The 22444-nt window shown below is 37.8% G+C and overlaps 5 protein-coding genes across 9 annotated transcripts; 3 read left to right on the top strand and 2 right to left on the bottom strand.

The window, feature by feature from the left end:
• Positions 1 to 280: 280 nt before the first annotated feature.
• Positions 281 to 3679, top strand: LOC117229701 (ATP-binding cassette sub-family B member 10, mitochondrial). The gene is made up of 3 exons (XM_033486371.2): positions 281 to 1955; positions 2027 to 3141; positions 3211 to 3679. Exons 1-3 carry the CDS (start codon positions 1361 to 1363, stop codon positions 3469 to 3471), a joined length of 1971 nt encoding a protein of 656 aa, XP_033342262.2. The 5' UTR covers positions 281 to 1360; the 3' UTR covers positions 3472 to 3679.
• Positions 3609 to 8517, bottom strand: LOC117229702 (Protein phosphatase 4 regulatory subunit 2-related protein). Of its 2 annotated transcripts, none has more exons than XM_033486374.2 (2): positions 8425 to 8517; positions 3609 to 7436 (listed from the first exon to the last, which is right to left on the bottom strand). In XM_033486374.2, the coding sequence occupies exon 2, from the start codon at positions 7354 to 7356 to the stop codon at positions 5392 to 5394; it is 1965 nt and encodes a 654-aa protein (XP_033342265.1). In that variant the 5' UTR covers positions 7357 to 7436; positions 8425 to 8517; the 3' UTR covers positions 3609 to 5391. The 2 variants fall into 2 exon arrangements, with proteins under 2 accessions (XP_033342265.1, XP_033342264.1); XM_033486373.2 differs by lacking the exon at positions 8425 to 8517 and adding an exon at positions 7815 to 7935.
• A 198-nt stretch (positions 8518 to 8715) lies between these two features.
• On the top strand, positions 8716 to 12387 carry LOC117229699 (NF-X1-type zinc finger protein NFXL1). 2 transcript variants are annotated; one of them, XM_033486367.2, is made up of 6 exons: positions 8716 to 8848; positions 9030 to 9231; positions 9374 to 9656; positions 9741 to 9853; positions 9922 to 11602; positions 11680 to 12387. In XM_033486367.2, the coding sequence occupies exons 3-6, from the start codon at positions 9393 to 9395 to the stop codon at positions 12112 to 12114; spliced, it is 2493 nt and encodes an 830-aa protein (XP_033342258.1). In that variant the 5' UTR covers positions 8716 to 8848; positions 9030 to 9231; positions 9374 to 9392; the 3' UTR covers positions 12115 to 12387. The 2 variants fall into 2 exon arrangements, with proteins under 2 accessions (XP_033342258.1, XP_033342259.1); XM_033486368.2 differs by lacking the exon at positions 8716 to 8848 and having other exon boundaries at positions 8894 to 9231; positions 9377 to 9656.
• A 161-nt stretch (positions 12388 to 12548) lies between these two features.
• Positions 12549 to 16195, top strand: Prp6 (pre-mRNA processing factor 6). The gene is made up of 9 exons (XM_033486806.2): positions 12549 to 12723; positions 12806 to 12865; positions 12940 to 13066; positions 13144 to 13694; positions 13775 to 14555; positions 14616 to 14831; positions 14912 to 15253; positions 15322 to 15665; positions 15757 to 16195. Exons 1-9 carry the CDS (start codon positions 12629 to 12631, stop codon positions 16034 to 16036), a joined length of 2796 nt encoding a protein of 931 aa, XP_033342697.1. The 5' UTR covers positions 12549 to 12628; the 3' UTR covers positions 16037 to 16195.
• A 310-nt stretch (positions 16196 to 16505) lies between these two features.
• Positions 16506 to 22444, bottom strand: LOC117229894 (cationic amino acid transporter 2). 3 transcript variants are annotated; one of them, XM_033486812.2, is made up of 13 exons: positions 22247 to 22444; positions 22066 to 22185; positions 21632 to 21810; positions 19909 to 20155; positions 19108 to 19392; positions 18753 to 18857; positions 18261 to 18639; positions 18059 to 18198; positions 17786 to 17888; positions 17550 to 17698; positions 17312 to 17478; positions 17130 to 17238; positions 16506 to 17056 (listed from the first exon to the last, which is right to left on the bottom strand). In XM_033486812.2, exons 1-13 carry the CDS (start codon positions 22299 to 22301, stop codon positions 16929 to 16931), a joined length of 2166 nt encoding a protein of 721 aa, XP_033342703.1. In that variant the 5' UTR covers positions 22302 to 22444; the 3' UTR covers positions 16506 to 16928. The 3 variants fall into 3 exon arrangements, with proteins under 3 accessions (XP_033342703.1, XP_076375176.1, XP_033342702.1); XM_076519061.1 differs by lacking the exons at positions 21632 to 21810; positions 22066 to 22185; positions 22247 to 22444 and adding an exon at positions 20800 to 21479; XM_033486811.2 differs by lacking the exons at positions 21632 to 21810; positions 22066 to 22185; positions 22247 to 22444 and adding an exon at positions 20234 to 20826.

The following is a 22444-nucleotide window of genomic DNA, read 5'->3' as shown; positions in this document are numbered from 1 at the left end:
TAAGCGAAAATATGCATAGTGCCTGTTATCTTTGAAAAAAGTTCACGTAATCTCTGGAGTTTGAACTGCTATGGGTAAACAAAATATTTGTGTGCGAAAATTCAAATAATAGAATTGTGCGCTTCTCGACCGAGATATTTATATTTTCGTTCATACTCATAATGAAGCATACTCATAGTTTGTAAACGTGTGGATCAATAAGTGTTACCGACGAACAATGTGTAAAACTAAATATTGAAATAATTTAAAAGATTTGTAATAACATAAATAATGTATGATGTGCTTACGTTCATTGAGTATGAAATGGAAATTATTGAACGTTTATCAACAGAGATTTCTTTTGTGTCCTTCGAATTTGCATTTCGCAAGCATGTAAAACTTGATTAGTATGAGGTCACTACGAATTAAAATACGTATATGTACTCTATGTATATCTAAAAATAAACAAGATAAAAAAACTCCATCAATCCTCTTTGAGAGGTAATTAAATTTTCTAAAATAGTTATTACTTTCTATCTGGTTTTTCAAGTTTAACCCTGTTTAATTCATTCTTTATGATTTTCTTGCACGTAAAACATGAATGACAACGATACTCAATGGTATCCAATTCTTACAAATGTCGGTAATTTTATAAATAGTGGTCTTGTTGTTATGTGACACCTTCATGTTGACCCGTACTTAAAGGTCTCTTATAATATGCAATAGGTTCGTATTCTTTGTTGAATATCTCTTGTGCAACGATAACTATTGATTGCCACATTTATATAATTAATATTCAAATGTTTCGTACGCAATAACACGTTAGAAACGTCCTGTCGATGTGGCTAAAGGCAAAAGCTTAGTCACTCCGCCATAGATGGTGCCACAAATGTTTTTAACATTTAAACGTGAACGCGCCATAATAATCAATTTATAACCTGCACAATATTAATTTAGGAATCCCAAGAGTAAAAGAATGAAATAAATATTCAACTCTTCACAACTGTATTATGCAAAGAAATTAAGCAATAAAGAATTACAAGCTGTACTTACAACGTAAAATTTCTATTCGAACCTTTCCGCCATTAAATTGGATCTCACTGTATGCTGTATGTGCATACTTCGAAAAGAATAGGTTTTTATGCAGTTAATAAAAGATTATGCAATTATAACGATTAAATGGATAATTAGTAATTATTTACAAAGTCTACCAATATTTAGAAATATGTATTTTAGTTACAGCTTTCCTCTAAGAAAAATTAGAGATGTTTGACTTTCGTGCAGGTTAGGTCGACAACCTCTTTAAAATGATGATGAAATGCTGTACCCCCTGTAATGACTTTTCAGTTTGAGAATTACTTCTTTTGTGTTAACATTAGTGATGATTGTGCTTAGGCGATTGTTTACGAAAGGTATTCTTTGTCAGCGATTAGAATATCGTAGTCCAACGATTAAACATGGACAATTATTTTACACGTCATTAACGCCGTTAAATCGAATTAACGCGAAAACATGTATATTTTCCACATTAAGATATCACAGCAACAACACCGTACAAGTGAACATTTTAAAATCGACCGGGCGTATCACAACAAAACCAAAGAATGTGTCGGAACTTAAGAGTCTAATGATGTTAGCTGCACCTGAGAAATGGAGATTGTTTGGTGCCATTACATTTCTGCTAGTCTCGTCTGCTGTCACAATGGCAGTACCGTTCTGCTTAGGAAAAATAATCGATATAATCTATACTAAGGACACAGAGAACATGAGGAAAAATCTCAATCAATTATGTATTGTTTTTTTTGGAGTATTCGTTGTCGGAGCTATATGTAACTTTGCTAGAGTGTATCTAATGTCAACAACGGGGCACCGAGTTGCTCAGTCTTTGAAAAGAGAATTATACAGTGCAATTTTACATCAAGAAACAGCCATGTTTGATAAGCGTAGTACAGGAGAATTAGTTGGCAGATTAACCGGTAGGTTCTTTTATTATATGAAATAGGAAAATTAATTAAATTTTACCTTATTATTGATTTGTTCGTTTTAGGAGATACACAACTTGTTAGCTCTGCCATAACTACTAACATATCGAATGGACTACGTTCTGCCATAATGACTATTAGTGGAATGTCTATGATGTTCTATGTTTCACCCACATTGGCTGGTGTTGGTTTAAGCATAGTCCCACCGATTGCTGGTATAGCAATAATTTACGGCCGCCACTTAAAGAAAATTTCTAAAGATATTCAAAATAATGTAGCCACGTTGAACACAATAGCTGAGGAAAAAATTTCCAATATAAGGACAGTGAAGAGTTTTTCCAAGGAGAAATCCGAAATTAAACGTTACAATTCCCAGTTAGAAAACATACTTAGAGTATGTTACAAAGAAAGTTTGCTCAGAGGAATATTTTTTGGATTCACTGGTTTTACTGGAAATGCAATTATTCTTTCTGTGTTGTATTATGGTGGAGTCATGATCTCTGATGCTTCTATTACAGTCGGAAGCTTAAGTTCTTTCTTGTTATATACAGCATATGTAGGAATTTCTTTAAACGGATTATCTTCGTTTTATGTTGAATTAAATAAAGCACTAGGTGCAAACACACGTATCTCTGAATTGATACAAAGACATCCAAAAATACCTGTTGAAGGTGGTAAGATTTTAGAGAAGGATTTATCAGGTGATATTGAATTCCAAAATCTCAGTTTTACTTATCCTACAAGAAAGAACGTATCTGTATTGAACAATTTCAATTTGATCATTTCGAAATCTACAGTAGTTGCTCTTGTTGGTTCTTCGGGTTCTGGAAAGTCTACAATAGCTTCGCTTTTATTAAGGCTATATGATCCAGATTCGGGATGTATAATTATGGATGGTCATGATCTAAGATCTCTTGATCCTGTGTGGGTAAAGTCACAATTAAGTATTGTTTCTCAGGAGCCAGTACTATTTAGTGGTACAATAAGAGAAAATATATTGTATGGAGTAGAAGATTCAAGAAAATGTGAATCAGAAATAGAAAATGTTGCAAAAGATGCATACGTCTTACAATTTACAAAAGACATGCCAGATGGTTTAAACACTATAATCGGAGAAAGGGGTGTTACACTCAGCGGTGGGCAAAGACAAAGGGTTGCTATTGCTAGAGCACTATTGAAGGTAAGACCATTCATAAAATAAAAATGATTTATCCATATAAATTCTATTTTAAAATCATTTCGTATTTAGGAACCAAAAATTTTAATTCTGGATGAAGCAACAAGTGCGCTAGACGCTGAAAGTGAACATTATGTACAAGAGGCTTTAAAAAATGCTATCAAAGGGCGAACCGTATTAACAATAGCCCATAGACTTAGTACGATAAAAAATGCTGATAAAATTATAGTTTTGAATAAGGGTCAGGTAGCAGAAACAGGAACGTATAAAGAACTTATGAATATTGACAATGGATATTTTTATAAATTGGTTCAACATCAGACTTTCACATAAACTCGGGATTAACTACACACGTATTATGAAATACGCACATGCATTACATACGCGCATAATAAACGTGTTAGGAATCGAGTAAAATAAAGGAATTGGAGTGAAGCCATTAACAGAGGGCATTGAAAATTACATGAGACTTGTAATAAATAATTAGTAAATTTATTAATTTAATTTCTGAAATACATTATCTTATTTTGTAATCTATGAATTACGTCTTAATTATTGGTTATTCCTGCATACCACATATCGGGTGTTGAGAATATTTTTAAATAATACGAAAAAGGTGTGTACTTAAATAACTCTTACAATTACTGACTGTATTATTCTGTCATTTAATTTCTGACTTTTTCATCTGCAGGAAGTATGATCACGCTGATAAAAGGTAAATTCAGAGATGGGAATGATATATGTGTTCAGTGTGCCTTCATTTAATGTATTAAAATAATTCGTATAATGCGGAAAGTACTTATTAACGGATTGTAACTCGTGTTAATACAAAAACAGTAAAGCCCTGTATACGTATACATGTATATGTACATATGTATATGCATATGTATATATAATTTCTGTTCTAAGGTGTAAGGCAGGTATTATAAATAATTCCACTTTGGTAATCATTTTTAATATATTTTCCTATAAAATAATGTACACTGCTGTTTTAAACTATCAATGTTTCTTATATTGTCCATCTATGTTATCTTTAAATTAATATCCCATTACTACAATTACATCAGAATAATCTACTTTGAAATCCGTGTACAAGTAAAAATATTCCATGTGACACATGACTGAAAGTAAATCATTTTAATTAAATTAATTCCATTTCTGTAATAAATCATTACACAATTCTGATGAATACATTATCTTTTCAAGGAGTAAAAGGACGTTACGATATCCTTGTTATCCAGTAAGTATTTATCTATTATTTTTCTATTAGAAAACACAGCAAGGAATAAAGAGAGCAATAAAATTCATTTTTCTAACATGAAAAATGATTGATACTTTTTATTCTTGCTCTATTTTATATTCTTCTATGTAGGAAATATGTGTAACAAGGACATTCGTTAATCGATTACATCTTGAATCATAAAATGAAATCAGTCCTTTAATTTCGCTTACACTTATAATTGGAACATTTGTAATCTTCAGTCATCTCTGGGAAAAACTGTGCCTATTGAGTCAAGAAGTTTTAAAAATTGACGTATTCTTTTTTTAATTATCAATTCATTCACCAATTGTTCCATAAAATTTCAAAATATCTGTATAAAACAATTACCAGTTGAACACTGAAAATTTGAATTTGGAACGTGCTCCAAACTATGATCATACATATAAATTAGATGTTTTATCGATAAAATGTACTTTAGAACACCAGAATGCATATTTCAAATGCTCTTTGTTCACACAGCTATCACATGTCACATTTGTTAGGAGTCACATTAGAATTTCTTATGCTCCAGTCACAAGCACAGCCATACCCTAAATAGAAACGTTATCTGTATAAATTTATGATGAAACTTTTTACAATCTGACCTGAGCAGAAACTCAAATCATAGCTACAACTGGTCATTAATAGTATAACATCTTGGAAATAGGTAGTTCTTTGCTTTCTACAGGAGCTTAGAAATTCATACGCACAAGTCTTTGTACAAGTAAATACCAAAGTTTACCAGATTTTAATTGCAATTAGAAGAGTCAATGAAGCAGTAAATAATACATAATCGTACTCTGCAACTTTTTTATAGTATTTTCTCATGTGATTTACATGTCGAATCATGTTCTGGAGTTCATACAAATTACACTTCAATTATAATGAGAATTTTCTTACACAGACAAGTTTGTTCTTATCTTGTATGTTTGATGTTGTTCTGGTAAAGTCAAAATCGAGCATTAGGAGCAATTAGACCATCTTAAACATTATTAACTTTGCAATGAATGAGCTGTTTCTTGTTCCATTGGTTCATCATCCTGTTGAAACATTGATGATGTTTCTTCATCATCTACTTCCATCATTTCTGTTGTATCTTGCTCCCTTTTATTTGTAACATTTTCCATTATTGTGTCACTGTCTTCTACTTTAGATGCGATAGGATCTACATTATTACCTTGCAATTCTATTACATCACTGCTTTCAATGGACATTTTCTCTTCACATTCTGATTGACACGCACCTGCAGAGTTTTGATCCACAGGCTCTTCTAAGAGTTCAACAATAGCAGTAGAATCTTCTTCTTTGACATCAATTGTTTCTGCATCTTTTGGTTCTTCTATGATAGGAATTGGTTCAGGTACTATAGATTTAATTACTCTGGATTCATCTTCTATAGCTTCTGTTATAGTCAAAGTGTCTTTCTCTTGGTTTTCTCTCTGGCCATCACTGAAATTTTCTGTGGTATCGTCTTTAGAACAAGAATCTTCCACAATAGGTTTTAACTCTTCAATTAATTCTACTTTCCTACTTTGATCTTTTGTGTTCTCCACATCTAGAGACGAGCCTTCTTGTGTTCTTACAAACGGAGTCTCAACTGAAATTGCTTCATCAGTAGACAAATGTAAATTACCGATAAGTTTATTCGAATTGCTTGCAGAAGTCATATCCCCTGTATTAGTATTATCCAAAGATAGAGTCTCTTTCTCTTTTGTGTTTGTATCAGGTGCATCTACAATTGCTTCTGTATTGTCTGTGTCAGTACCAGACTTTATGGTGTCTTTGAAATTCATATTGGAAGCATGTAAAACATTATCAACTACTGGACCAATGGGCTCTTTATTGTTTAATGGCTCTTTGGACTCCATGTCAGACTTAATCAATGCATTATTAGTTTTAGTTGTGCCTTCTTGTCCGTGCATTTGTATGGGCCCTACCTTCATTTTATCGTTTACTTTGGAACTGTCTAAATAAAATTTGGATGATTTATTTTCACTAGAGCCAAAATCTTTTGGCTGGAAAGTTGTCTGTAATTTCCTTGTCGACTCCGTAACATCACCTTCTTCATTCTCCAAATCTAAACTAGGTTGAGAACTGGTATCCTCGTTCATTATACCTTCTGGAATGTCATTTGATATTCCAGAGGTTTCAGAAACTATGGATGACAAATTTTGTATAGTAGGTCCTATCTGTGGCTCTTGAGTCTGTGTCGGAGACGTTAAATTTGAAACACCTGAAAACTCTGACACGGTGGGTACAAAATTAGTTGTCGTAACATCTGCTTTAGATATAGACTCGGTTTTCTCCTGAGAAACTTCTTCCGTACCAAATACATTTTTTATAACATTAGTAGTCGGTACAACGGTTTGTAACATAGGTGCTTCATTTTCAACGCTGTATACATTAATGGTTACGGTCGATGGACAGTCCTTTTCCCAATATTCCATTTCTACATCCTGAGGCGGTTGAGTACCAGAAGTATCCTCATCCACAGATCCATTTACCATACCATCACCATTCTCGTTTCTCCTGGCAATAGATCCTGGCTCTCTAGTGGAAACAACCAAGATATTCTTCTCTATAGCTCGCATAAATTTGTCGACCCTGTTGTATTCCTTGCGAGGTGTTGTCAGAAGCTCGCAAATTCGTTGAACAGTAAACGGTGCGTTCGCGAAGGATTCTAAACGCTCCAAAAGATTGCTTTTCATGGTGTCATAATTGAAATGCTCGACGTTCGGGCAGGGTGCAAGCTCCAGGGTCGGACAGCTCTCGTAAAAGTCGGTCATCACGCGCGTGAGTTTCTCCCGAAACAATGTTTTGATCAGCGACCACTGGTAAACGGGATCACCGGTTTTCGCAACCCAACACAAATAGTCTTCCAACTCCCGAGGTATCTCCCTCGGACGCATTTTCTGAAACTCGTCGAGCGCCTGCAACACCTCCTCCAAATTTTCCATGTTCTCCGCCTGCTACCCCCACACTCTGCCTTTCTTTCGTTCGCCGAAGAATTTTCGTCGACACTTTTTCCGCGAAAATCCTAAAAGTTATTGGCAGTGAAACTTTCTACAGCAGAAACAACGAAAAACGCAAACACACCGGGTCTGGCACAGCAACAATGAAAGGATGGGGGAATGAAGCAGGGGTACCAATCACACCCGAAAAATATGTCATCGTGACAGCGTTTGGTTAGCTTTCGAAAATTCGATTGTATTGCACGTTGAACTAACTGATTTCTCGAGTATAAAAATTGGATTCTAAATCTTTTTCATTTAGCTTCACATCAGATCTATCCTCTTTTCTGTTTCATTGTGTATCAAAACTAACGAATACATATTGATCTATACAATTGAATTTATGTACACACACCGCTAAAGAATTACATTCGTGCGTATTCCTTTCCTCTACAAATACTTACATGCAATATTAAATTTGTATTTTATAATTATTTATCTATAGTAAAGTTCTAATTATTCGGTACCCTATTGTCTGGAATGCCCGATTATCCGGCACTGTTTCATTTCGATTCTATTCCTCTGTTAGTTCCGATTTAGATTTATGACGTCTTAAAATTGCATAATTCTATTTCAATTGTTTATAAGTTGTATTTTAAGGTAACGCAATGAAAAACATGCGTGACATTATCGGTACACCAAAAACTAGACATTATCAGTTGTTTCGAAAAGTGTGGGAATAACTATAGTCATGCAAGAATATATAATATCGGATTTTTTACTAGTTGCGATATAAAAAAGAAGAGATGCAATACTGAAATGTTTTCATCTTATTCTGATCGAAAATAGTGGCGTATTCGAATTATCCGGCGTACATGTGTATTTCATTATCTGACATGTCAAAACCGAGATTCGAGGCACCTTTATTTTCTTCTTTATTATCACTTCGATTAAAATATGATAATTGAAGGGTTATGGGTCTCAAAATGTTCGTGATAATGATGCGCACTGATCTCATGGCAGATCGCCATAATTACATAATATCTATTTATGTTTTCTTTATAAAATACGTACATAGCCCGTTTATGGGCAACGAAACACTATGTGTATGTACACATTGACCCATGCACACACGCACGCGTACACTCGCACGTACACATCATACATACATGCATGCATCCATAGCAAGCGTAGGAACTTAGACCATATAGAACTACAATATGGTCTAAGGTAGGAAACGTTTGAACTCGACACCGTTACATATATGTATTCTTATTGTACTACATATGTTATACGTCACAGTTCGAATTACGTACATATGTAATATTTCAATACTTGTCCATTGAGGCTTTTCTACGGTTTAAGAAATAGAATGAGAAATGGAAAAATGCATTGCAATTCGAAAATAGTTATGATAGCGTACTTTAAATCAAAATTGAAACCATTTTCTACTTGGCGCCATATGACTGTTTTCTTTTCTCGCGGAATTTATTACATTGTAATTATTTAATTATCTCCCATATTCTGGCGAGATTTGTTTTCTAATGTTATTGAACGAGAGATCAATGGATTATTAATTATTTGTGTAGTATATTTCTCTTTTTCGAAATTGCCTAATCTTTTTATCATTATGTACATATGTACATATTGTACCTACTTTCATAGATATCGTGTTATAGATACGGACAACAGTAGTGGGGCGAACACTTGTGTTCTGTTTATTGGTATGCGTGGCAAAAATATGGCTATAACTTGGTACCATTCAAACAGAATATGTTCCGAGAAAAACAGTTCTTTGTTGGTTTTAAATACATTATTTAATAAAGATCGATTACTTTCATGTATTATTTAAGTATTGCTTATTTCTTTGTACTGCTACATGTAAGTAAATGAATCATGTTTCATACATAACTATTCTTTAGAATATTCTTGATTTATACAATATTGTAATTTTGTTATCAATGACTACTTGTTACATGTTATCACATTATATATAAAAGTTCTGTTATATTGTTTTTATTAGTAGAAATTTACCAAAAAACATGCAGAAGTTCAGACGAGCCCAAGCGCAAAACAAAATTGCAATTAATAAGCATTTAGAGGCAAATGCTTATTTAGAATCATCCAGCGAGGATGAAGATGATATACGAACAGAAGACATACAAAATGTAGTTGGCAAAGTTTTATCTGCCTATCAAGGAAGAGAGGCAGACACAGAAAAGACTTTGTCTTATTTAGTTAATTTGTTTCAATCTGGCAGTGCAGTGTGTTTAATATGTATTTCAACTGTAAAAAAGGCAGATGCGGTATGATAAATTATATTGTTTCTTCAATAGATACACAATTTAGAATATTAATAATAATAATAATAATCAGTGGAAATATTCTAGATCTGGAACTGTAGCAAATGCTTCGCTTTTTTACATTTATCTTGTACCCTACATTGGATACAAGATAGTCTGAACGTAAAACGTGAGAAGGGTGTTGTACCTATTTGGGCATGGTAAAACATATATTTAAATATACAATTCATTCTGAATGCTTCATATTATATTCAAAATTTTGTTTCAGTCCAAAATGTCGTATGGAATATGAGCAAGATGAAGTTCCTCGTAATTATAAATGTTTCTGCAAAAAAGTTATAGACCCTGTGTTCCAACCATGGAGTATACCACATTCATGTGGAGATGTATGCGGTAAACCCTTGCAACCAGAGTGTGGTCACAAATGCGTTTTACTTTGTCATCCTGGGCCATGTCCTCCGTGCGCGAAGACAGTATTGATGAAATGTTTTTGTGGTAAACAAGCACCTCAACAAAGAAGATGTAACGCCAAGAATTGGAGTTGTGGTACAGCATGTAATAAAAAGTACAAATCGTGCTCTCACACCTGCAAGCAACTATGCCATGCAGGAGATTGCCCTCCTTGCTCGGAATCATTATTACTTGAATGTCGCTGTAAGAGTAGCACAGAGATTAGGCAATGTTCTGAGGGCGCGTGGACTTGCGACAAACCTTGTCGCCGATCTCTATCTTGTAATATCCATGTTTGTCAGAGCACATGCCATCTACCTGGAGACTGCGGACAGTGTGCTTTGGAAAAGAATAGAACATGTCCTTGCGGCAAAAAGCGTTACGCGGTTTCTTGCAGTCAAGAACAATTACCCACGTGCGGAGACACGTGCGGCAAGCTGCTAGACTGCGGTTCACATTATTGTAATATGAGATGTCACATGGATCAATGTGGACAATGTTTAGAAGTAGTTACAAAATCCTGTCGATGCGGCAGCTACAAAAAAGAAGTCCCCTGCGGTAAAGAATTTCATTGCAATAAGAAGTGCATGCAGATGCGCCTCTGTGGGAGGCACATGTGCAACAGGAAATGTTGCGATTGCTTGATCAAGAATACATTCAATATTTGTGAAAAAATTTGTGAGAACACTTTAAATTGCCGCAAACACAAATGTTCAGGCCCATGTCACAGTGGTCCTTGCTATCCTTGCGAGCGTACGGACGTTATTCAATGTAGATGCGGATACAATAAAATAACAGTACCATGCGGTACTATAAAGAGAGTGAAGCCTCCGCCGTGTAACAAATCGTGCAAAGTACCACCGATTTGTCATCATCCTAAGAGGGAAACTCATAAATGTCATCAGGGTCCATGTCCACCTTGTAAAAAGATTTGCGAGCTAGTATACAAACGATGCGGTCATTCTTGCGTTGCTGTTTGCCACACAAAAGTCTGGGTAAAAGTAAACAAAAACGATGTGAAAGCACAACCTACGGGACCATGGGATATACAGAAAGAAACGAAGCAGTTAAAAACGTTACCATGTCCGCCTTGTGAAGTGTCAGTACAGGTCACATGTGTGGGAGGTCACGAAACACGCCCGTGGCCTTGTCACATGGCACGGCCTACATCTTGTGGAAGACTTTGCGGAAGACTGTTACCTTGTACCAATCATACTTGTGAATTAGTTTGTCACAAGGTATTATCATCCGAGGGTAGCAAGAATGCTACTCCATGCATGGATTGTGAGAAGCCATGCGTGTTCCCGCGACCGCAGGGTTGCACGCATTCTTGCTCCAAACCATGTCACCCAGCACCGTGTGATCCTTGTAAGCAGTTAGTTAAAATTCCATGTCATTGTGGTATAGTCACTTTATACAGAAGATGCGTCGAGCTAACATCGGCCACAGCAGAGGAACGCAACGATCTGCTGAAATGTGGGAATCAGTGCCCTAAAAATGTAAATATAATATCATTTAGAATAATTTAGATATTTATTATATTTTCTACAGTATTATCTAATCGTTTTTGTTACAGTATCCTTGCGGTCATCGATGTATGTATGATTGCCATCTCGGCGAATGTAAAAATGAGAATGAATGCAACAAGAAAGTGAAGTTATTCTGTCCATGTAAACGTATCAAAAAAGATTTCATATGCTCGTTGGTACAAAAAGAACAAATTCGATTGCAATGCGACGATGTTTGCAAGAAGTTAAAGATAGAGAAAAGTCTGGCAGAAGCAGCGTTGCTGGAGCAGAAACGGCAAGCCGAAGAAATACGCAATCAAGAAGAGATCGAAAAATTCGAAAGGAAATTTAGACCTCGTCGGAAAGGAAGAGACAAGCTCGATAAGAAACAATCGCGAAAAGAAACAAGTAGTCATTATTGGAAATATTGGATTTTAGCGATATTATTGTGTACAGTGGGTATTGCGATATATTACGTGAACATTCTAAGCGAACTAGCGTGAACAATTTTTGGGAATTACAATATTTAACTAAGCACGATCTAATGTGACTGATTTTATTTGTTACATTCTACCTTAGGCTATTTAATACTGTGAAACACCAAACATACCGTCACATATTTTTATAATCCCTGATTATAATCATTATTTTATGGATTTTGTGCCATCGAATAGCATGATGTGCGAGAATGCCCAAAGAACATTATTTTAACCTTACATGTATAGTCATTAAGGTATTGAATAGTGACAGCAATAAATTGTTTTATTTTACACAAAGCGTTTTATTTTATTTAATATATTAGAATTAACAAGATTGGTAAAGCAGTTGCCTTATCAAGTAGTGTACCGGGTGATGGTATCGTAATTTGTATACATTTGTTAGATGGCTCTTCTATCGTATTTTCTGGTGTAGTGTAATAAAGATAGAATCGTATATTTATATACATGTAGTTCTTATATCCCGTTTGTGGTAAGGTGTTTGTTGTTTTTCCCGGTAATTGACAGTAACAACATAACAATGGCAGTGCCATCAGTTTCTTTGTCGACAAGAAATAAAAAGCATTTCTTAGGAGTACCAGCACCCTTAGGATATGTTGCTGGTGTTGGAAGAGGGTAACGTATATGACAGTGTTTAGTTAATCTAACCTCTGTTAACACAAATTGTTAAATTCTACCGTAATCCATTATTTTACAGAGCTACAGGATTTACAACCAGATCTGATATTGGTCCAGCTCGGGATGCGAATGACGTATCGTAAGTATTTGTTGTATTAAATGTTTAGCTTAATCAGTACACAGCATTCATGTCATATTCGGTTGTGTTTGTAGAGATGATCGACATGCTCCACCTACAAAGCGAACAAAAAAGAAAGAGGAAGAGGAAGAAGATGAAGAAGATTTGAATGATTCTAATTATGATGAATTCTCTGGATATGGAGGTTCACTTTTTAGTAAAGTAAATTGAAATTCTTGATTCTTTCAATGAATGTTTCATACTCTATTTAAGAATTAACATATTGCATGTGTATATAGGATCCGTATGATAAAGATGACGAAGAAGCCGATGCTATATACGAAGCTATCGACAAGCGAATGGACGAAAAGCGTAAAGAGTATAGGGAGAAAAGGCTTAGAGAAGAACTAGAGAGGTACCGTCAAGAACGTCCTAAAATTCAGCAGCAGTTTTCAGATTTAAAGAGGGAATTGGTAAATGTAACCGAGGAAGAATGGAAAAATGTTCCAGAAGTAGGCGATGCAAGAAATAGGAAACAGCGAAATCCGCGAGCTGAAAAGTTTACTCCATTACCAGATTCCGTACTTGCTAGGAATTTAGGAGGTGAAACATCCTCAAGTATCGATCCCTCAAGTGGTCTAGCTTCTATGATGCCTGGTGTAGCAACACCTGGAATGCTGACTCCAACAGGAGATTTAGATTTAAGAAAAATTGGACAAGCCAGAAATACCTTGATGAACGTTAAGCTAAATCAGGTTTCCGATTCCGTCGAGGGACAAACGGTTGTCGATCCGAAGGGATACCTTACCGATTTGCAAAGTATGATTCCGACATACGGCGGTGATATCAAGTAAGTTTAAAAAACGGGAATTGCATTCATAACTTCAATAATTATCTCTTCAAATTTTATAAGCGATTCTATTTTTACAGCGACATCAAGAAAGCCAGATTATTGTTAAAGTCTGTAAGAGAAACGAACCCCAATCATCCTCCAGCGTGGATCGCGTCTGCCCGTTTAGAGGAGGTGACAGGAAAGGTACAAGCCGCCCGAAATTTAATAATGAAAGGTTGCGAGGTGAATCCAACGTCAGAAGATTTATGGCTGGAAGCGGCCAGACTTCAGCCACCGGATACAGCTAAAGCGGTGATCGCACAATCCGTACGGCACATACCTACGTCAGTTAGGATTTGGATAAAAGCGGCTGATTTAGAGACGGAAACGAAAGCGAAAAGAAGAGTGTATCGTAAAGCGCTGGAGCATATTCCGAACTCGGTTAGACTTTGGAAAGCGGCGGTCGAGTTAGAGGAGCCGGAAGATGCTCGCATTTTGCTTAGTCGTGCTGTCGAATGCTGTCCCACCAGTGTAGATTTATGGCTCGCCCTGGCAAGATTAGAAACCTATGACAACGCGAGAAAGGTTCTTAATAAAGCAAGAGAGAATATTCCAACCGACAGACAAATTTGGACTACCGCTGCTAAATTGGAGGAAGCTAATGGGAACAAACACATGGTAGAAAAGATCATAGATCGCGCTATATCTTCTCTGAGCGCAAACGGAGTAGAAATCAACAGGGAACATTGGTTCAAAGAAGCTATGGAAGCTGAGAAAGCGGGTGCAGTGCACACCTGTCAAGTTATTGTTAAAGCGATTATTGGTTTTGGAGTAGAAGAGGAGGACAGGAAACATACATGGATGGAAGACGCGGAAACTGTATGTTTAGTGGTATATTTCATTAAATAAGGATAGTTATTAATTTATATATCGTTTCAGTGTGCTCAACAAGGTGCTTTGGAATGTGCTAGGGCCGTATACGCCTACGCATTGTCGACTTTCCCTAGTAAAAAGTCAATTTGGCTGCGTGCAGCTTATTTCGAGAAAACATACGGAACGCGAGAGTCTCTGGAATCTTTGCTGCAGAGAGCGGTTGCTCACTGTCCTAAGAGTGAAGTGCTTTGGCTGATGGGTGCGAAATCCAAATGGTTGGCTGTATGTATATATTTAGTCAAGTTTCAGTTACATCAATGTTTTTTTGACATGCATTTAACTGTACATTTTCTCTCTTACAGGGCGACGTTCCGGCAGCTAGAGGTATTTTGTCCCTTGCGTTCCAGGCGAATCCGAATTCTGAGGAGATTTGGTTGGCGGCTGTAAAGTTGGAGTCTGAAAATTCAGAGTACGAAAGAGCCAGACGATTGTTAGCGAAGGCCAGAGCATCTGCGCCCACTCCTAGAGTGATGATGAAAAGCGCCAAGCTAGAATGGGCTTTGAATAATCTCGACGCAGCCTTGTTGCTTCTGAGAGAGGCACTAGAAGCGTTCGATGATTTCCCTAAGTTGTGGTTAATGAAGGGCCAAATCGAAGAACAACAAGGAAATTTGGATAAAGCTTTGGATACGTACAACCAAGCGGTGAATTGATAAGTGGATAATGCTATACTCGCTCTAGTTTCCATTTTACATTTTTATTTGTTTTTCAGATAAAGAAATGCCCAAGTTCTATTCCCCTATGGCGTTTATTAGCGCAGTTAGAGCACAGGAAAAGTCAAGTTACCAAAGCTCGGTCAGTTTTGGAAAAAGCGCGCTTGAAGAACCCAAAGAACGCGGAACTTTGGCTGGAGGCGATTAGAAACGAATTGAAAAACGGTGGCGTAAGGGACATGGCGAACACGTTGATGGCGAAAGCTTTGCAAGAATGTCCCACCTCGGGTTTACTTTGGGCAGAGGCGATTTTTATGGAGCCGCGGCCACAACGTAAAACCAAAAGCGTAGACGCGTTGAAGAAATGCGAACACGATCCTCACGTGCTTCTCGCAGTTTCCAAGTTAGTAACACACAATTTACTATCTATTACTATTATCTATTGCTGTTGTGTTAAAAATCAATTTTTCTATTACGTATGTTTTTCTTTTCAGATTGTTTTGGTGCGAACATAAAATTTCAAAGTGCAGGGATTGGTTCAACAGAACAGTGAAGATTGACCCTGATTTGGGGGACGCGTGGGCATACTTTTACAAATTCGAACTTTTAAATGGCACTGAAGAACAGCAAGAGGATGTGAAGAAACGATGCATTACTGCGGAACCACACCATGGAGAAAATTGGTGTAAAGTATCGAAGAATATAGTAAACTGGTGTTTAAGTATAGATCAAATTTTAATATTAGTGGCGAAAGATCTCCCAATTCCGATATAATACTATGTAAATTAAACTTTAATTTAGCTATATATACTTTTTAAGGACTTGCGCTAGTGATAAATAATCGTTAAATTTAAATTATCATGAACGAATTACCGTATGTTATAAATAAATTTATAACGTAATATTCTTGATAAAAATATATTGATAATTATATATTTGTCTTTTTAACCTGTGTTCATAGTATGTATGTATATGAATTTGCACACGGATGTGTACTTGAATACAGATTTCCAAGGCTATATTCATGGGGGACTGTACAAATTGTTGCAACCCGTTACAACCCTTACAGGACCCACTTACGAACGCATGCGTAGAGGAAATTAGTGCACCCAAGAACACGGTAGTTTCGCGTCTAAGTATGTTCTATACTTCATATTCGCGCCATATTCATTAATTTGAAAATTCTGGTTATGTATGAAAATGGATCACATGAAATTAGCGTGGTAGAAAAACACAACAGTGATTTCAATGTTTTCACCTACATCTTTAAATAATTTGTTTAATAAAATTTTTCAAAAGTATATTATAAAAATATGTATATTCAATACTGTTTCTTTTTAGGTTCTTGCAATTATCTCTGGCAAAACAAGAGATTGGGTTTGGTAATATTGATCTGATGATTGCACAAAAGGGAGCCTTACTAGTTTGTTTAAAATAGAACATTTACAGAAAGCAAATACATATGGTGCTACAGGAATGCTGCTGACTCGAAGCTCACTCTGAACGATCTCAAACCTCTCTTTTCTTTCTAACGAGATGTTATTCTTGTCTGAAATCATCTTTTGACAAATACTTTCGTGTAATACAGAGTGTTTTCTATTGCTGTAACTGCTCGGAGTTGTCAAAAGTCTTTTATTAGAAATTTAAAACACGAAGAAAGGAGGTGTCACGTGAGTTTGGGGATGTCTATGGTGTTCCATGTTTCTTCATTGACAACGTTCTCGGTCGGCTTTTGACATTTCTGTTGCCTAATTTTACTGTGCCGGACACCGTAACAGAAATATATGCCGAGTCCTAACAAGAAAAAAAGCAGAGCATCGATTACGATTCTTTTTATCAGTTTTGCTGTATAGCTCAGTCCACTCACCGATAACCATCCATATCGAGAATCGCACCCACGTCATCTTGTCCAACATCAGCATCAAGTAAACATTTATGAGAATACTGAGTGCGGGCAGGAACGGTACTAGTGGAACCTGGAAATTAGGCTAGTTAAAAAACCATTTTCTTAAATACATTATGAACCATCTGTTCGGTGCATGTACGCACCGAAAACGCAAGTTTCTTTCCTGAAGTCGGTTGTTTGTAGATGAAGGTGAGGACGATCAGCAAAGCGATTACTAAAATCGCTAGGGGCGCAATGATCGTGGCTTCTCCATTCGCTATATCCTTGGCATACAGCGAAGCTATGACACCGATGCAGACGCACAAAACAACTACGAAATAATACGCTGTGAGGTAACGTCAATCGGAAGAGAAGACAACAAAGGAGAATAGCTAGTCTTACGGTAGCAAACGACTAGGTACGTGACGATTTGCGACGTCAGTTTCGTCGAGTGTTTCAATCCATTAACGTTAATTAGTTGCTTGGTGATGAACGTTACAGACCTCGGATCACGATCTCCCTTCTTTTCGTATGCTTCGCTTTCTTCGTACCTGAAACACGAAGAACGATAATTTATGTAGGTTGCTACCTGTTGATCAGTTCAGGTCAGCGCGGGTCACGCGTGATGCCATTGTTACCGCAGTATTAACACGCAAGTTGCAACGATCGAGTAGGCGAGCAGCGTTCCGATGCTCATCATGTTGACCAGTTGCGTCAGTTCGAATATTGCGGCCAGCACACCTGCGAACATGTTCAAGTTTGTGTTCAAGTTTGAGCTCCTGTGCAGACTAAAAATCTTGCTACTCGAGCACACAAATTAGCCAGACTATTTTTTATCCGAGTCTCAGATGCTATTCATATTTATTCTCTACTTCTAGTTACGATTGCATGCGTACTGGTGGTAGACAAACCTGTGAGAAGTCCCGCAGAGAAGGTGCCCATGAGTGGCGTCTGGAATCGCGAGCTGACCTTGCCCATCCATCCGAATATCAATCCGTCCGAGGCCATGGCATAGATAACTCGAGGTAGCGGGAACATCGCACCTAACAAGCTGCACAAGAATGTGAAGTTACAGGCTTCTTGATACGAACTGATTATAGAGGGCAGATTTACCTTGCGCACAGGCCGCAGATAGCACCGATCGTGACGATCCATTTCGCCCAGCTCCAGCCGATCTTGTCGAAGAGATGCGGGAATGGTGCGTCCGGGTTCTGCTCGTAGTACGGTAGAACGGTGGTGAGGACCGTGGAGACTCCGAAGTACGCCAGGAAGACGACGGTCAACGAAACCACGATCGCTATTGGAATGGACTTTTGTGGCTCCTTCGCCTCCTCGCCAGTGGTCGCCACGCAATCGAAACCGATGAATCCGTAGAAGCATGTCGCAGCTCCTGTTATGATGCCGGCGATGCCATAAGGCGCGAATCCTCCGGTCCCGTAATCGCAGCTGTCTTCCGTGCATGGAGGCTTCGTTTTCCAATTGGTTACGTCAGCTTCGGCCATAGCGAATTACAAAGTTGATTAATTACACTCGGTCGGACCAAAGAATAATCTTTATTCATATTTCGATGCCTTTGCTGGATCAACAAGCGTGTTGCTGAATTACCTTTGAACGATCCAGCAATGATCACGAACAAAACCACCAGCAGGTTCACCAAGGTGAAGAAGTTGTTCGCCACAGATGACTCCTTCGCCCCAAAGGCTAGCGCAGCTGAGAAAACCGATTTCCGATCAAGAATCACAGAGGAAGAGGAAGCTAGTCTGGATCCATGACAATGGATCGTTCATTATGAAAATGGTCGCTTTTGTTATTAAAAGAATAGATGTAGTTCTCCTTAAAACGGATTCTGGTATTTAGATTTGACGGGTGTCCAACGGATACGGACCACTGTGGCGGGTAGTTTCGTAACGAGAAGTCCCATAGGTAGACGCCGATTGTTTACCCGAACGTGGGCGCTTACCGGAAAAGATTAGAGTCACTCCAAATGCGAAGAAGTCCGGATAAGAGGACAGGTGACTGATGTCGATGGGCGCCGCCGATTCGAACGCGTTCCTCATCGTGTTGTTGAACAACGCGTCCACGTAGGTGCTCAAGCCGCGTACCACGCTCGCCGAACCGATCACGTACTCCAGGATCAGCGTCCAACCGATCAGAAAAGCCGTGAACTCTCCCACGGTCACGTAGCTGTACACGTATGCCGATCCGGCTCGCGGAACTCGAGCCCCGAATTCGGCGTAACACAATCCTAATTTATGAAAAGAAACGTCTTTTAACAGTTCTGGACAGACGAAGTAGGGAAATGTAGAGCCTGTGGAGGCGGAAGTAGAACAATATGTAAAAGAAAGGGCGAGGAAAATAAATTGAGAAGCTGAAACGAATGCGTTATTAAGTAGGGCATTCGAAAAGAGGACGATAGAACGAAGTAGCAATTGCAGACCAGAGAATTGTATGTACAAGTTAGTATAAGTTATAGTAGGTTGTAAACTAAATGCACAATCATGTGCAATTAATGTATTCTTAATCTTTTTGTAGCGAAACTTCTTTTAATACACTCGCGTTAGACTATCCACTGAATGCTACCACTTGACAGAGAAGAAGACGTTCATTCCTAAAGATGGACGATGGTCAAGACGAAGGAGTCGTCAAGGTGCTATGAAATTTATTCGACTATCGTGGATGCAATAAAGTGTTTTACGCGCGAGCGTAAACATATGATGGGACTGCGAGGATCAGGATGAAGCAGACAACTTTTGAACTGTACCTGCGAACATGGAAGCGATCGCCGCGATGGCGAAAGAGATTATCACGGCAGGCCCAGCGGTTGTTTTCGAGACCGATCCGGCGAGCACATAAACACCCACGCCGAGAGTCGAACCGATTCCTAACGCCGTTAAGTCCAACGTGGTCAGACACCTCGCCAGTTTGGTGTCCTGCTGAGGAGTCACATCCTTCTTCCGGCCGAAGGCTCTCAGAAGGTCCGCAGTTTTCCACGACCTCATGTTGTACAACTGAAAGAAACAAACGGAAAGAGTTCAATCTTCTTAACACGTAATGAAGATTAATCCTCTGAAAGCTCCGAAGCTTACCTTGTACAGGGTGCAACTCATCGACGAGTTCATTTCGACGCAGAAAATCGTTTAGCGAACACGTACGAACAGACTTGAGTTGCTAACGCGACGATCGCACGGCCCTCGACTCTCGACTAAAGAGACGCTAATTAAAATGTCTTTAAATCAAGTTGGAAGATATCGGTCGTCGAGTACGATTGAACCGCGTTCAATTGGTTGTAATCGTTTCATCGCCCCGCGGCTAGATTAGAATCGACCGCTCTGATGGTTCGTTGATTCTCTCCGATAAGTTTATCGATCCCGAGTTATTCAACGTTTTTTATGGGTATAGATCGAAAAGCAGATTTCTCGCTTAATCTCATTAAATGCTCCAACCTTGGCCTTTATTAAAGAATTAAAGAAAAATGGTTTTCTGATCGATTGACGTGAGTTATTTTATCTAGTCTAGCGAATCGTTTACGGTAAATGTATAATGGCACTGTATCACGTGCTTTGTGACGCGTTACTTATGGTTAAGACAGATTGTCTGATGCGATGCAGTATCGCGTATCGAATCGAATTCATCTGAATTATTTTCCACATACCTACTGTGAATATTACTCGTCCGCGGAATATTCTTTCAGTTTCTCTGCCGATCCCGGACTGGTTCGGGAAAACTATATTGTTAAAGACCCTACTTATTCTTATCTGATATTGATTACTCTTTGAACATGATATGTATGTGGTACGCTGTTGATGATACATCATCCAGCTGTAATATCAAGAGCATGAGGGAGACAGTAAACAGTAAGAGGAAATTATGTCGACGATATAAAATATGAACATTTATTTCTATAAAATAATGCACTCGCGTTAACTGCACTCGTAGCTGCAGCAACAAATATAAAATATTTATAATACTATATACTTTGTGTCAATATAATACAAAAGAATGGACGGATTTATTAATACTTTAACCCTGTAACGGCGCACTAGACTTTCTGAGACTCGTAGCATCTTCTCTTCCTGCATCATGGAATCATTGAAAATATGAAGCGTTGAGAAGCGTCTTTAGTGAGATTCTATTGTAACATTTCCGAAGAAACTGTGTGCTCTTCCAGGGTTAAGCATTCTGAATAATCCTAACGACGTCTGTGATACCTATGGCAGTTCTGTGAACATATACAGAGTATCTAGTCGTCGTGTCGCATGCACACAATTGCTTAACTATTTTGTCAGCTTGTTCGTTGATTGTTTTTCCACTGGGTGAAAGTCCATGTGTTAATCTGTTCTACTCCATAAGTTCAACATGTACATCATGATTATAACACCTATTGTCCAGGATGGGTGCAACTTCTCGACACCAGACTGAATAATTAAAAGAAAATATATTCTAACTTGTCAAAGACAAAAGCATTAAAGTGTATCGTTACCCACAATGACATAATAATTGCATTTGTCTCCTTGACAGCAATCCGAACATTTCCAATCCTGATACCAGATGTACGTGCAATCATCCATATTGCTGTGCTTTATCCTCTCGCACTCCTTTTTGGTGGAACACCTCTTAGAAACGTAAAATTGTTTCTTAGCACCCTGAGACCAATACGGTGTGCCTAAAAACAGTAGATTGAAATTAATAACATAAAGTCTACACATCTATAAAAAAAGAACGAGTAGCTACAATTTGAGACAGTAGTTTAGTGACAGTATTGGAGAAAGTAAGAACTGTTTATGTGACTCCTGTATCTTGTGACTGACGTAGGAAACTTTTACTTTGTACGAAGATTCGTAGCATATTCGTGGAACGATGTAAACATAACCTCACTGTCAACAGTCGCACAACTTTCTGACGAGCTTTTCAAACTTACTTCCCCATTTGATCTCGGTGAAACAAGCGTCTTGGCCTTGCTCGCAAGTTTTTGTGCTTTTCAAACATTTTTCTCTGTTACCTTCCTGATCGGTGCACACATAACACTCCAGGGCGTGGCCTAAAAACATGAATGAATTAATTTCAAATACCACCAGAAAATATACACACGTTGATCATACCTATAGATAAACAGCATGCGACGATCAGCAGGAAACAATATTTGTTTAGTATCATTTCGAATGAGAGTTTAATCCAAAAAAAGGAACGGTGTCACATACACGCGTGCCACAAACAACACGTAACAACAAGACACTTGTTTGAATCGAAACAATCGTATTAGCGTCGCGTCGTTGGTAGAACTGAGATCATCATAACCG

The sequence above is a fragment of the Megalopta genalis genome, chromosome 2 (genome assembly GCF_051020955.1).
Source record: "Megalopta genalis isolate 19385.01 chromosome 2, iyMegGena1_principal, whole genome shotgun sequence".
Taxonomy (NCBI): Eukaryota; Metazoa; Arthropoda; class Insecta; order Hymenoptera; family Halictidae; genus Megalopta; species Megalopta genalis.
This window is presented reverse-complemented; position numbering and strand designations above follow the sequence as displayed.